This window comes from Embiotoca jacksoni, unplaced genomic scaffold, assembly GCF_022577435.1.
Source record: "Embiotoca jacksoni isolate LCO1_2020_lvr unplaced genomic scaffold, fEmbJac1.0.p SCAF_91, whole genome shotgun sequence".
In the NCBI taxonomy this organism is placed as follows: Eukaryota; Metazoa; Chordata; class Actinopteri; family Embiotocidae; genus Embiotoca; species Embiotoca jacksoni.
The window spans coordinates 577,639-592,615 of NW_027185449.1; the positions used below are offsets into that span (position 1 = coordinate 577,639).

Here is a 14,977-nt window from a genome sequence, read left to right on the forward strand (position 1 = left end):
CACGGATCAGCGAGATTAACAGGTTTTGTTTTTTTTGAGTTTTGCAACAAGTGCTGCAACCGACATTTGAGGGGACATTTTTTTGGAGGCCTCATTGTGTGCTGGGTTTTTTTTTTGTGTGTGTTTTGCAGCAGGTTTTATCAGTCTGAAAAAAGTCATTACCGATGTCTTGTCTCTGTGGTTGTTTAACTTACACAATATACAGACAGGATGATCGATTACTTTTGAGTTGAGAATAATTCAAATTTTGACACAAGCAATTCAAAAAAAGGTCAACTTTGCTGAACGCCATCACTTTATTTTGCTAAATTTTGGAATTTCCAAAGTGATTCATAAACATAACGTCACAATAACAACAAACATACAACATGGAGCAAACAGAAAAATGACAGCTATGTCTACGTATGAATGAGTAGCTGCGTAAAGAGAGACTATAAATACATTATATTGCACAAAAATACAATGAATCAACCAGAAAATAAACAATAAGTAAGACTTAATACAGATAAGAAAGTTAGAGGCAGTAAACAAAAAGAGCAAAAAACAAAAGCGAACAAAAAAACACCAACATACAGAAAAGGGATGCAGTTGAAATCTTACAAGTTTCATTGTTGGATACAGAAACCCCACAGTTCCTCAATATCAGTTTTATTAAGTAGAGTTCCTCCTTATTGAGAAACCTGAATCACTTTCTGACATTTATTGAACTCTATAAGTCGATTTGACTCGTTAATTGTTATTCACAACGTCTGCAGCGATTCCGCATCTTCCATTTTTTCTTTTTTTTTTATCACTTTTATCACTCATCGTCCGTCATCTCCTGTGTTATGGTGTCATGCCACTCTTATTGGTCAATTCCCGTTGAGTCAAGTCTTATGTTTGGGACCCCAACCCCCGCCGTGGGGCTAATTAAAACAATTTCAAGGACAAAGGAGGCGAGGCCCATTGTATCACACCAACCAGCAGTGCAACGGATACGGTGCCAGAGGGGCACAGTTGTTCGGGGGATTAGTGGCCTCCTTTCGCATTGCAGGCGCAGATGGACGTATCGGCCTCCCGCCGCCCGGTGAAGAGGGTCCGAGTGGGAGCAAACGACCCCCCCTCCACCCCTTCCTCCCCCTTAAAAATGAACCTTTTTGAGCAGGAGTGAAGGCTTAAGGCCTCGGAGGGAAGTAACGAGCCGAGCACGATGGGAAAGGCGACGACACAAAAGAGGTGTGAGTTTCTGATCTACCTGTTGCTCTGCAGACAAAAACCTGTTGTTCAAAACGTAAATAATGCATATTTAGAGAAGATAAGACTTTATGAGCAGGGGACAGCTTAGGGCAGCTTAAGAAGACAAGCAGGAAAGATAAGCACACGGAAAGAAAATAAATAATTTGCATATAATACAAATAGAGTCAAACAATAATTATAAAAAGTAAATGTTAAAAAATGAAGACCAATGTATAAATACCACAGACTGTATATAAAAGTGGCCGTAGCTTCCGGCTCTGGAATGTGGGAATTGTTGAATTGTTGGGTTTCTCTGTATAATATTGTAAAGTCTTGCTGTAAGGACTTTGATGTATTAAGTGCCATGAAATAACCTCTGTTGTGATTTGGCGCTATATAAATGAAGTTGAATTGAATTGAATTGAATTGAAAAGTATGCTGAAGTGTCTTCAGCTGCGATACCACCGAGTGCCACTAGAGGTCAGCTCCAAAAAGCCTCCATACACTCCCATTCAACTTCTCCCATGAAATTCTCAATCCATAAAATGTCTCCAGCAGTTATTCTGGTGTTGTTAGCTAAAGTCGCTCCTTCTTAATATTTTCTGGCGGTCCATCTGAAAATAATCCCTCATTAATTAGAAAATAAGGTTACAACAAAAAAAAAATGTTGGGGGGCGGGTGGGGCGTGTCTCTTTGATTGACAGGCCTGTTGGTGCAGTCAGGTTAGGGCTATCGGTGGGCGGGATGTAGAATTGTCAGCTTTCCAATCAGATCGAGTCAGATCCCTTGCTAGCTCCTCCCCCCAGCTGGTCCAAATATGGTCACTTCCTGCTCCAAACCGCTCCGAACTAGCAAAGATGGCACCAGACTTCGTCACGGCTGGTGTCTGCTTGATAAATACACACACACGCTACATACACAAAATACAAAAGTTAGTTAGTTACTATAAATATTTCTGAATACGAAAAAAGATTCTTATTGCACGTAGGTGATAAAAAATACAGAATTTTATTAATTGTAAATTGCACAGATATCGTACATCAGTGATACGGATCACTTTATGAGTGATGAATGTGAACAACCAGTTTTGTGATGCTGGTTTTCAATCTGAATTGCAGTCACAAGTGGAATTATTTTTCACTAATATAATTTCTCACATTATGGGAGTATTATAGAGCCAACGTTAAACAAACTTTACTCACTTAACCTTAATGTAAAATATGATTTAAAAGTAAGTATAAAAACACAAATGTATTGTTATTGAATTATTATAGTTGCTCCTCACACACTGAATTTATTGACTTGCTAGATTTATTTATGGGGAAAAAAACCCTCCTCCCAACACCCAAGTTTTTTTGTTTAGTTTTGTCACATTCCTTTACTTTTTTTTTTTTTCTTTTCTAAAACAGCAATCTGGTGGTGACAAATCTTCAAACCGACTTCCTCTTCTTCCTTTCAACCGGAGTAATGGTCCAGTGAACGGGGATCCTCTCCGTCCTGACTCACATCCTCTGCGCCATAATATTTATGCTGCCCCTCATCAAACTGCTGCATGAATCACAGCGCCGGTGAAGGGAGGTGGGGTGGAGGGTAACGGGGTGGGGGGTGGGGGGGGGTGGTGGGGGGGGGTCACACTGGCTCCCTCGCTAACAGTCTGAATATCCGACACAATAGTTGATCCATATATGTTTTTTTATTTTCCAAATGTGGTCTTCAGCTGCACAACGCTTTTAGAAATCTGGGCGGGAAATGTCCCAAACTGGAGGTGTCGACAGCCGACGTCTCATCCGTGCTTTTAAAAGCATTGTTGTTATCTGCGTGACCAGGACATACTTATCTCCCCAGAAGGAACTGTATGTGTGAGCAGAAACAATAGGCCTGATTGAGTGCAACCCCCCCCCACCCCCAAAAGGTGTTGGGTTACATGGGGGGCCTGGTCTATTTAATAGATGATATCTGTCTGCAGAGGAGAAGTGGGGGGGGGGAGGGGGGGGGAAGAGAGACTTATTGGCTTCAGATTTTGAGAAATGGTTCATAAAGTAGTTTAACCCTCCTGTTGTCCTCGGGTCAAAATGACCCGCAGCTGTGTTCAACCAAGTTCTATTTTATTTCTATATATATATTTTTTTTTTTTTTTGGGGATCATTGGTCATCATTCTTTAAAGAAACCCTCACAGCCTCCTTAATCACCAATGATCCCCCAAAAAATATGAAAATAAAATAGAACTTGGTTGAACACAGCTCATTTTGACCCGAGGACAACAGGAGGGTTAAATGTGATAACATAAAATACCCCCCCCCCTCCACAAAAAAACACAAAAAAGCACCATGAAATTGTCACAAACCCGGAAACAAGATATTTATTTACATTTGAAGGGAAATAAATCTCATCCATAAGTCACTGTACATTCGCAAATGTATAGGCCCCCCCACCGTCTTACCCCCCGCCACCACTTGTATTTTAAAAGAAGAAGAAGAGAAAGCAGAAGAAGCAGAAGAAGCAGCCATAATAATGCAATTAGCCTCACAAAGAAAATGGTAATCCATGAAGGCCAGTAGGAGTGCATGCGGGATGCATCTGTAATGACCCGAGAGCGACTTCTGAGGAATCTTCACACCAACAAACTTGCAGGAGACCCTGAAACAAGCAGCGTTATTATTATCTAGCGGGAGGCATAGTGCAACTGAAAACTACAACAACAACAACAACAACAACAAAATTGATGTAGCATAAAAACAAATCAAAAAACAAACAACACAAGTCTGCTTCTTTTATTTCTGTCAGCAGGTTAAAATGTAAGTTTAAAAAAAAAAAAAAAAAAGGGATTCTGAATGACAAACCTTTAATTAAATGCTGCAAACAAGCCCCTACCCCAACTCCCTTACTCCCCACCCCCATCCCTCTATCCTCCCGGTCTGTATTTAGAGATATCAGTAACATTATGATACACTATCAGACCACCAGCAGATCCCATTGCTGAAGGGGTGGGGTGGGGTGGGGTGGGGTGGGGTGGTTGGTTGGATTCACATATGCTAATAAAGCAGATGTCCACAGTTCTCGACACATTCCAGGCGAGCCTATAAAAACAAAGCCCCCCTCAGCCCTACCCTCCCGAGGAGCCAGCACCACCCCCCCATCTCTGACTGTCTCCAGCTTGTCACAACGCTTTGATAGAAACTATTATTTTTTAATGATACAACCCATCATGATGCCCCCCCCCCCCGTTTTACCCCCACCTCCTCCCCCAGCAAAAAAAAAAAAAAAAAAAAAGGCTGAGTCCCTCCCAGCCAATGTTTGACCAAGGTGTTGGATAGTCTGCCAAAAAAAACAAAACAAAAAAACTTTCCATGACACTGGACGTTTCAGGGCCCTCGTCTCTCTTGTGTTGTCTCCACTGTGCCCGCTTTAAATTCATCAGCCATTGTTTTTTCTCTCTGCGCAGGCATTTATGATGTCACTGCAAACATAAGCTTTGTCCTCAGATGAAGGATCAGCCAGGGTTCGTGCCCCCGCGGGGTCAAACAAACAGCAAATATGGACAGGCCCACGACTTCCAATGGCGGGATCGGTGTCGGACGTTATACGCCGGCAGGAAGAGGTGACCTACTAATAAGCACAATTCGCGGCGTATTATTTATACGTTTTATATCACGATAACAATACAAAATAGAAGTGAGTCTTTTTTTTTTTTGGTTTCAGCAGCCACGTGCTTCACCGCGGAGACGTGATCTAATCTTCCCGGAGAGAAACCAAACCTATCAGAATGAAAACAAGAGTGTTTCCTGCACTGATTGAGTCCCCGAATGTCGTGAATCATCAACAGAGACTTAAAAAAGGGATCCAGAGACGAGAGACGCCAAAGAAACAATACGCGAAATAGATACGATGAAAGCGAGATTGACCCAAAACACGTACAAATGAAATGAGTCGGGCTTTTTTTCCCGGTCAATCGAACATTGACCAAAAAAAGTCACAATATGTATAAATTGCTGAGAAAAAAAACAACCTTTTTTGTTTTTTTAAGTTATTTTGAAAGAATATTCATAATTTTGTATGTTAATAATAATCCACATCATCCATAACTGCTGTTTTTTTTTTTTTAAACTGCTTTTTATCCACCACAAGCTGCAGGAGAGAATTAATGTGGCTGCAGTATCTGTGTGTGCATGAAGCCCTTTGAAAGCAGGCAAGGTAAACACAGACTTAAACACATGCATGTGCACACACACACACACACACACACACACACACACACACACACACACACACACACACACACACACACAGGCACACACACAACAATGGCTTGTGTGTGTGTAAAGATCAGATTTCCATCGTGTTTGCTGTTTTAGGATAAGGCATGTGTGAACAAAGAAAATATTTTTGCTTGCCTGTAGCCATCTGTTGAAACCGGTGGAATTTCTAAAATTGTAAATTACTTTTTTTTTGTGTGGTTATTGGGCCCCGCTTCAATATTCACACAAACTTAACACATATGAGAGTATTGATTTAAAATCCCGACAGGTACTCACAATCAATCATACAAAAAAAAAAAAAAAAAAAAAAAAAAAAACACGCCTTTGTATGTATTGTATTTTATAACTAGATTTGCTCTTTCTGGTTTTTCACAACTTAAATCATCGGAGCGCTTAAGAACTATCTGATCATCTCTCCCGATGAAAACAAATGTCCGGCCGCATAAAAAAAAAAAAACCAAAAATAACCTGTCACTGTCCTGCTTTGCCAACTGAGAAAAAAAAAAAACACAAAGCAACATGCTGACACATCAGAACGATCAGAGGTTGTCACAAAAAAAACAAAAACGAGCATAAAAAAACAAAACAAATCAGTGCAGAGCCTAAAAAGAACAAAAAAAACCTGACGGGCCCCCCAAAAAAACACAAGACGAACACTTCCACCAATATAACTTCCAAAATATGGAATATAAAGACAACAATTGAGTGATTGTTTCCCCCACTTGAATACAAAAAACCCCATGCAAACACTAACTTGTTTAGGGTTCGCGGCACGGAAACAGGAAAACAATGGCTTCGTGTCTTTGTCACCGAATCACAAAAAGCTGATAGCCGCTTATTTGCATTCACGAGATCACGCTCATCAACCCCGCATTGTCATAAAGGGATAAAAAGGACATTATTATAAAAGGCAGAGATACTGTAGTGTTTCTCTTTGTCTGCCTCCCTTAGGACTGTTTTTTTTTTTTTTTTTTTTTTTTAACTCCAAAGTCTTTTCGGTCTTACAGAAACAACAACAAAAAGCAGTCAGGGGTTAATGCTTCCTGACAACCCGGAGTGGACAAAAACAACAGCCGAAAAACCCTAAAACGCCCCAAAACCACGAAATAGTGACAGAGCTTTAAAAAAAAAGTGTGAGAAAAGCATTGTTAAGGATTTAAATTGTGCATGATTTCATAAAACAAAAAAGGCAAAAGTGATACTATCGATCCCGCTAGAAGACGCTACAATAGCCTAATAAATGTCTTGGCAAATAATCACATCGCATTCGAGAAAGGCAAATTAAGGTGGTTGCTCTGCTGATCAAATAAGCGTCTATCATCTTGAGTTTCTATCACGCAGACAAAAAAAACAAAAACAAAGAGAATTGAACAGAGAGACAAGATAAAAGCCTCGGGGGTGTACCAAGAAATCCAAACTCACTTAAGACGTCAATAGTGTCACAGCGGGGGGGAAAAAAAATAAAAAGATGCCTGCATCGGAAAAACAAATCCATATCAATACTTTGCCAATCAGTTAATTTCATTAAGCCATTCAATGCCATTTACTGATGGGGCGGCGGGATTGTTGCGCAAACAAAAGCAAAGGTCAGAAATGTATTGTTGGGAGCGAGTGACAGATTGTACCTGATTGTACACTTTACTGAATTCATTTATTTTACAACCCTCCCTCCACCCCCCCCCCCCTTTTCTTTTTCTTTTTTAGTGGACATTTTCACACTATTTAAAAAAAAAAAAAAAAAAAAAAAAAAAATCACCAGGCGTTGTCGTCCCCCCTCCCCCTCCCCCCGATGATCACCTGGCTCCTCTCTGCATCTCTTTATGTCCAGAAGGAAAGCGTCACAAAACTTACGATTTCTTTAAGCAGCTGTGAGTGGAAATTGCTTCTTTTTTTTTTGGTGGGTGGGTGGAGAGGGGGGGGGGGGGCATTTACGACCCCATTCAAAGGCCCGACAACTCAAACACAGGAAAGAGGAAGGAACTGAGAAGTTGCCATACAGTATCCAAAAAAGGCTGCTTTCGAAAAACTCCTGCCACTTTTCTAAAAGAAAAACAAACAGAAGCAAAACTCGATGTCCTGACAGAAAGGAGGCACATTTCCTACATCTAAAAACGTCTTTTTTTGAACCCCAAAACCCCCACCACATGCACACACACAATGAAATGTATGATTTTGACATGTCACTGCAGCTACACCCCCCCCCCCCCCCCCCACCACCACCACCACCACCCAGCAAAGCTCTAAAGATGTTGTAGCCCATAGAATAAGCACTTAACCCGGCCATGATGTCACGTGTAGTGCTGGATGGGAGGTGATGGGGGGGGGAAGCTCTCTCCTCCTCAAGGGTGCTCAGGATTATGGCCTGGAAGTCTGTGTGATAACAGATCAAAGATACACCGGAGAGCACTTCTTGTTCCCCCCCCCCCCCCCCACCTGACACTCATCTTCGCGCATAATTCAATTTCAGGAGTCTCTCAAGTTTTTTTTGTTTTTTTTTAAATGCAGTTTCACCTGAAGATGAAGAGACAAACGTTGGTTCCCTAAAATCTCACACAGCGATCAATAGATGTCACCGCTGATCACCGTGGTTACGTCCAACACAGAATCAGAGCTTCACGGAGAACGCCGTTTCACCACAAACGGTTTTTACCCTCCCGTGTGCTGTAATGAGAAAAAAAAAAAAAAAAAACTTAACAAAAGAAAAGAAAAAAAAGACTTATCAGCAAAATGTGGAGTGAGAATACCGAAGCAATACAGTTGGCGTAGCTTATTTTAGCTTCACTTAAATACAGGAACTGGGAGCAGTCAGGCTAAGTTTGTAATTTTTTATAAGTATTTGTTCATATCCTCAAAAAAAAAAAAAAAAAAATCATTTACAGCAAAAAAATGGGCTGAAGTTACAACTTTCTCATCTTCGCTTCCCGATACGCTCCAATAAAGATGTTTTATGTTGTTTTCTTCAAAACTAAATAAATAGAAATGATAATCCTGCAGGAGTAGTGGTTGCTAACCTTAATATTTCACGACAGATGCGCCTGATGGTATCATATTTTTTTTTTTTTTCCAATGCTCGTCGCGTATTTCTCACTACGTCAAACTAGTCTTTTTGATCTGTTCAGTAACTCGCAGCCTTTAGCTGTCGGATAAAAAGCAGCGTAATTAAAACGCCGCATTTCTCCGGTAAATAAAAAGGTGTTGCGCAAAAAAAAAAAAAAGCAAGCGCTAAAGTACAAGTATCTTTAAATTGCACCAATTAGAATTTATCACCTCTCACATGCAGTTAATGGCTTAAAGGAAGGGTGTCCCCAAATTATTCACGAGGTCAACGGACACCTCGAATGTAGAGCGACAACAACAACAACAAAAAAAGGCCCGGTGTCTTTAGTAACTTCCTCCCTTTTTTTGAACACGAACTTTATGGGGAGTTTGTGGCAGAAGATATAGAAAGTGTGCATCGGTGGAGCCATTAGGGACGAGAGAGGAATCGATGGTCGAGCGGGAGATTCCTCTTCAGGTGCAGCGTCCATCCGCTCTTACAAAAATACTAAGTGCTTAAAGTCTGAGTGTAAAAAAAAATAAAAAAATAAAAAAAATAAAGGCAAGCAAAGTAAAAGACAGCAACGAGCAAAACAGGCACTTTATTGGAAAAAAAAAAAAAAAATCTATCGGGAGAGCAGCTGTGGCTTTTTGAGAAACTAAGACCTTGACGTGTAGCCTAATGTTTTTCTGCAATTGACATTTACTTCCTGGATCCAGAATGAGGACTTTTTTTTTTTTTTTTTTTTTTTTAAAGCACATACAGAATGTTTAAAATCAACACAAAACTGCAGGACGCCACAATTTCAGAGTTCAAAACTTCCCCCTCTTTACCTGTGAGGCTCTGCTGCCACCTTGTGGACAGACGTCGAAAACGCACAGCACGAATACGTTCATTCAACTTCAAGTCGTTTTTGATTCTTTTCTTCTTCTTGATTCCGTTTTTTTTTTTTTTTGCTGCGACGTTATGATTTATTTAAATGTTTTATGCCTTCCAAAAATGACACGTGTAAATAGAGCGATATTCAAATATTATTCACGGTTTCATGACAAAAGATCGCTGGATTGATGTATAGTGCAACGACAACAGAGGATTATAGCTAAAACCATGAAGTCCAAAAATGATTGTTATTTCAGTGGTTACAGTGAGTTCAAAATGAGGCCAAAGAAAAAAAAAAAAAAGAGAGAAATTAGCTTATGATGCAGTTAAAAGTCTTTTCCAGTTTCGCGACAGCGTCACGGCGGGATTCCCTCCAGCGTTTGTGCGTCTGAGTAAAGTGTGTGAGGAGACACGATCAGCGGGACGCCGTGGATCACCACGTCCTGGATGTTCGGCACCAGCAGCGCGCTCCCCTCCCCGGGTAAGGCACTCCCCTCGACCGCCGCCGCCGCCGCCGCCTCCTTGGAGACGCCCGCGGCGGCGTTCCCTTCCGTCACCACGGTAACCTCCGTGCCGCCCTCCTGGATGAGGGCGTTGAGGCCCTCCAGGTCGGAGCAGGTGGTGATGAACGTCTGCGAGCCGCCGCCGCCGCCGCCGGAGTCCTGAGCGGCGATGGCGGTCTGCAGCAGCGCCTGGTGGAGCGGGTTGTCGGCGTCGTCGGGGCTCAGCGGCGTCAGGAGGACGGTCCGGTCCTCGAGGGCGGCGCCGGCCGTCTGGGACGGCTCGAGCGGCTGCATAGGAGCCAGCAGGTTGACCTGCTGGATCATGGAGCTCACCACCATGTCCTGGTTCTCTGGGCTCAGCAGGACCACGCTGGTCTTGCCCCGGTGGTCCTCGCAGGCCGGCACCAAGTGGCTCTCCTGACCCAGAGGGTGCGACACGATGATCTTTAGCTGCGCGTTGCCGTAGGGACACGCCGAGCCCGACGGGACGGGGACGCCGAGCTGGCCGTCGCCCCGCGGGGCCGCGGGGAGCCGGGCGTCCCGGTGCTGCTTCCTGTGGCTCCGCAGGGAGTCCTCCCGCACGAACGAGGCGTCGCAGGCGTCGCAGCAGAAGGCCCGGGCCGCTTCTAGTTTGGCCCGGTACCGCGAACCGACCGGCGCCGGAGAGTCCCCGCCGCAGCTCTTCCCTCCGCCTCTGCCGCCCTTCGCCCCCGCCCCGCCTCCTCCTCCTCCTCCTCCTCCGCCGCCTCCTCCTCCTCCGCTCTCGGGTTTGTCCGCGTGGCACTTCTTCCTGTGGATGACCAGGTTGCTGCGCTGCTTGGAGGCGAAGCTGCAGAAGTCGCACCTGAAGGGCCGCTCCTCCGAGTGGATCCGCTCGTGGACCTTGAGCGCCCCCTTGCTGGAGCAGGAGTACGTGCAGCTGGAGCAGCGGATGGGCTGCGTGGGCTGGTGCTCCCTGGAGTGCTGCCGCAGCGCCGTCTTGTTGGCGCACTTGAAGTCGCAGCGGTCGCACTGGAAGGAGTTGTCGGTGCCGTGTTTGATCTGAACGTGGGACTTCAGGTTGCCCTTCATGGCGCAGCGGTACTCGCAGAAGTCGCACTTGTAGGGCTTCTCGCCCGAGTGGATCCGGACGTGCCTCTTCAGGTCGGAGTTGATTTTGAACTTCGCGTCGCACTGTTGGCACTGGAAGGGTGCGTCGCCTGAGGAAAGGAAGAGACGGTGAAGGGGTGAATGCGGGACCGGAAACACAAACGGCTACCGTCCTGCTGCGGCCGTCAAACAATCCCCTGCGCGTTCCCGATCGCGGGCCGCGTCTTTTCACTCCCGGTGCGTCCTGCGGGGACCCCTTCGAAACCACGTACTGTTGCACGTAGGATGTGGACAACTGGGACATACTACTTCGTCGTAAAAATGCGCCTCGACCTTCGACCTTCTCGGTCGTAGCCGTGCGAAGTAAAAAAGAAAAAGGGTGCGGTTTGAAACGAGTACGTTTCCTTTCAATACTTCTTCTTCCTTTTGTGGGCGGGGCTTCGGCGCCGCCGTCTCTCGCGACGGCTCGGTCGACGTGACGCACGCGTCTCCCGCCGCGCGAGGGATCGCGGGTCAGAAACAGCCCGGGGCGGCGCGCCGGCCCGCAGGCCGCAAAACAGGACCGGGCGCGGCAGGACGTCCCGCGACTTTCGGCGTCCTACGTTTAACGCGCTGAGGATCGGGACGTTACTGCACGTTCTGGGGGGGGGCTTCGCGACGGTACCCACCGGTGTGCGAGCGGAGATGCACCGTGAGCTGGCTGGAGTTGCGGCTGGCGTACGGGCAGATCTGGCACTTGAACGGCCGCTCGTCGTAGTGGATGCGCAGGTGCTTCTTCAGGCTGCTGCTGTCGGCCGCCGCGTACGGACAGTGTTTGCACTTGTGCGGCTTCTCGCCGGTGTGCGAGCGGCTGTGCATGTTGAGCTTGTCCCGCCGGCTGAAGCGCTTGTGGCACAGCTCGCACTCGAACGGCTTCTCGCCTGGACGGGAGATTTGGGGGAAAACAACAACAACAACAACAACAACAAAACTCATGTCAATACCTGCTTTTTACACCTGAGGAAGAATACTTTCTACAGGATCAGCGTACCGGTGTGAGTTTTGAGATGCCGCTCCATGTCTTTTTGGCCATACTGCGTCTTAAAAGTGCAACCTGTAGATCAAGAACCACAAAAAAAAAAAAAAAGAAAAGAAAAAAAAAAGCGGTTTTACAAGGTGTGTTGTAAAGCAAGGATAGTTTCACATTAAAAACAATGATTAAAACATTCAAAATAGTGATTAAAACATGAAAAACTGTGATTAAAACATTAAAAACAATGATTAAAACATAAAAAAATAGTGATTAAAACATTAAAAACTGTGATTAAAACATTCAAAATAGTGATTAAAACATTAAAAACTGTGATTAAAACATTCAAAATAGTGATTAAAACATCAAGAACTGTGATTACAACTTTAAAAACGGATTAAAACAATGAGAATAGTGATTAAAACATTAAAAACTGTGATTACAACATTAAAAACGAATTAAAACATTATAAACTGTGATTAAAAACAATGATTAAAACATATCAAACTGATAATTACTTTAAAAAAAAGTTTTAATCACCGTTTTTAATGTTTTAATCACAGTTTTTCAATGTTTTAATAAAAGCAGGACAAAAGTTTCAGCACGGTTTAAGACGTCCTATAATCTGATTCAGTGAAATGCAACAAACAGAAAAAGTCTTGATTTAAAGGATCCGACGTCGCAGCAGCTTTTCTGTGACTTTGTTCCAGATATGTGGAGAATAAAAACCAAACTCTGCTTTCTCCACGTTTAGTGTCGCTCATCTGCACTTGTGGGGGAAATAAAAAAATAAAAAAATGGATCTACAAGTTTACTGATAAATTAAATTAAAAAAAAAACAAAAAAACGATGACGTGACAGTTCTCCCGAAGCCCGGAGAGAGAAAAGAAACGCGTGAAGATCCGTAAACCGACCCGAGAAGCAGCAGCTGTGTCTCTTTGAATTCAGGGCGGCTTTTAACTTCTTGGAAGGTGATTTCTGGGCTTTGGTCAGGATCTTTTTCACGCCTCGCATCACGTAGGTCTGGTACGTCTCCTCGAAGACGAACTCGCTGCTGGAGTCTTGGAGTGGGAGACAACAGAGTTTTTTTTTTTGCTGTAAACTTACAAACAATAAAAAGCAGAAGTAGAGTGTTTTTTTGTTGTTGTTTTGTTTGTTTGTTTGTTTTTTTGTTTTACCTGCAGCTGTGGTGGCCGGTGGCTCAGAGGCGGGCAGGGAACATCCATTTTGCTTATGGGCGAAAAAGACCTCAAAATTATTGTACTGCTGTTTGCAGTAGCCGCAGATGTGGATGTCTGGGCTCACCTCCACCACCACAGAGTGTCCTGCAGCGACGACAATAACAACAACAACAACAACAACAACAAAACAGGAAACCATGAGGACTGTTGTATAACGTGCGTTAGTGAAACTGACAAGGATATTACGTCATTAAATCGCCACATTAAGAGTTACTTTGTTTTTACCTTCGGCGTTGAATGTTGCCATTTCTCGAGCTGTGTGAGATCAGCTCATTTTTGCGGCTCCCTCCTGAGCCTGCACGGCCTCCGTAGCGCTGTTAAACTGCACCGAGTCGGCTCCAAATGCAGCCGGCGGAGTTGTTGTGACATGTTTGAAACGGCGTGAAGATCGCAGCTTTGGACATCAACGGCAACAGCATTTCCCTTCTTTTGACCAGCAAGCGACACAGGTTTTTTTTTTTTTTTTTTTTTACTTTTACGACATGCTTTACCGCGGGGCTTTACGGCAGCGGAGGAAGCGTGCGTTTCCCGGTGACGTCACCGTGTTGCTTTTGAGGCTTCAGGGAAAATCGAGCTGCCTCCTCTGGAGAGTAATTTTACCTCCGGTGCTGTACTCAACTACGGCTGTGACGTATTTTCTACCGTATTCTTCCTCTCCACCGCATTTTAGAGGGAAATATTGAACCTTCTGCTCAGCTACATCTATTTCACAGCTTCTTCTTTTAAAAAATTTTTTTTTTATTATTTTTTTACTGTTGCAATGAAGATGTGACACAACGAACTTCTAAAATAATAAAAAAAAAAATTAAGATTAATTCGTGTTTTTTGGTGCTTCTGGTGTCTTACAATAGGCAGCATGTGACATTCACCAAAAATCTAAGATTAGAGAAAAAGGTCCAGAAACTGAAAACAGATTTGTTGATGTTTCTTTTTTTTTTTCTTCTTTCTTTCTCTTACAGTAATCATCTCACATTTATTTGCTTTCCTTGGATATGAAACTGCATATAAAGTAGTTGGAAAGCAGCTCCAACTGTAACAAACTGCTGACACACTGATGCTTCACTATTAATAATTTAATGATGTCATATATAATAAGATGTCAATCAAAGGGATCAAACCAGCACTTTTAATACTTAAGCCACCTTTTTACTTTACTTGTAATGGAGTAATTTTACTTTGCTGTATTGGCACTTTTGCTTAAGCGAGGATCTGAATCCTCAATCACTGGTATTTTTATGAAGTGGTTATTTCATTCAATCATTTGTTTGCTTGTTTTTTTTATTTTATAATAAATATGACGGACCATTGTTGACATTTTTTGCAATTTGTTCCATGTTTAATTGTGAAGTAGCCTGAATAATTAGGTACAATTTATTACTATGTCACTATTCAGACAAAATACCTTATAAAAGCAAAACATACAAAAAAAAAAAAAGATTAGGGGACCACCCAAGCCCAGTTCTTTTTCTGCCGGTCTGATACTCCCATTCCAGTCCAGTAGGTGGCGGTATTTAACTTTGAAGTTGGTAGACCAACTTACAAAAAAAAACAAAAACCTGATGAAGAAGGAAACAAAAAAAAAAAAAGAAAGATGGTCGTATTTAGGAGCACCTGAACGCACCATCACATGTCACGAAGAGTTGGATGCAGGCGACAGATTAAACTGAAAATATTAACTCAGAAAAACGTTAACGTGTAAAACAATTACAGCATTTAAAGAGAGAAACGTGGAAGGACCGGAAGCAAC

At 43.4% G+C, this 14,977-nt stretch overlaps 1 protein-coding gene across 3 annotated transcripts; it reads right to left on the reverse strand.

The window, feature by feature from the left end:
• Window positions 1-9,094: 9,094 nt before the first annotated feature.
• On the reverse strand, window positions 9,095-13,723 carry zfp64 (zinc finger protein 64 homolog (mouse)). Of its 3 annotated transcripts, none has more exons than XM_069141841.1 (6): window positions 13,456-13,723; window positions 13,168-13,219; window positions 12,904-13,050; window positions 12,011-12,073; window positions 11,649-11,900; window positions 9,095-11,090 (listed from the first exon to the last, which is right to left on the reverse strand). In XM_069141841.1, exons 3-6 carry the CDS (start codon window positions 13,001-13,003, stop codon window positions 9,745-9,747), a joined length of 1,761 nt encoding a protein of 586 aa, XP_068997942.1. In that variant the 5' UTR covers window positions 13,004-13,050; window positions 13,168-13,219; window positions 13,456-13,723; the 3' UTR covers window positions 9,095-9,744. The 3 variants fall into 3 exon arrangements, with proteins under 3 accessions (XP_068997942.1, XP_068997939.1, XP_068997941.1); XM_069141838.1 differs by having other exon boundaries at window positions 13,168-13,314; XM_069141840.1 differs by lacking the exon at window positions 13,168-13,219.
• Window positions 13,724-14,977: the final 1,254 nt, after the last annotated feature.

Coding starts and splice junctions, on each gene's coding strand:
- zfp64 (XM_069141838.1), bottom strand. CDS start 13,477: ATGGCAACATTCAACGCCGAAG. Junction 13,315..13,455: donor GGCAACATTCAACGCCGAAG/GTAAAAACAAAG, acceptor TCGTCGCTGCAG/GACACTCTGTGGTGGTGGAG. Junction 13,051..13,167: donor ACCGGCCACCACAGCTGCAG/GTAAAACAAAAA, acceptor TCCCACTCCAAG/ACTCCAGCAGCGAGTTCGTC.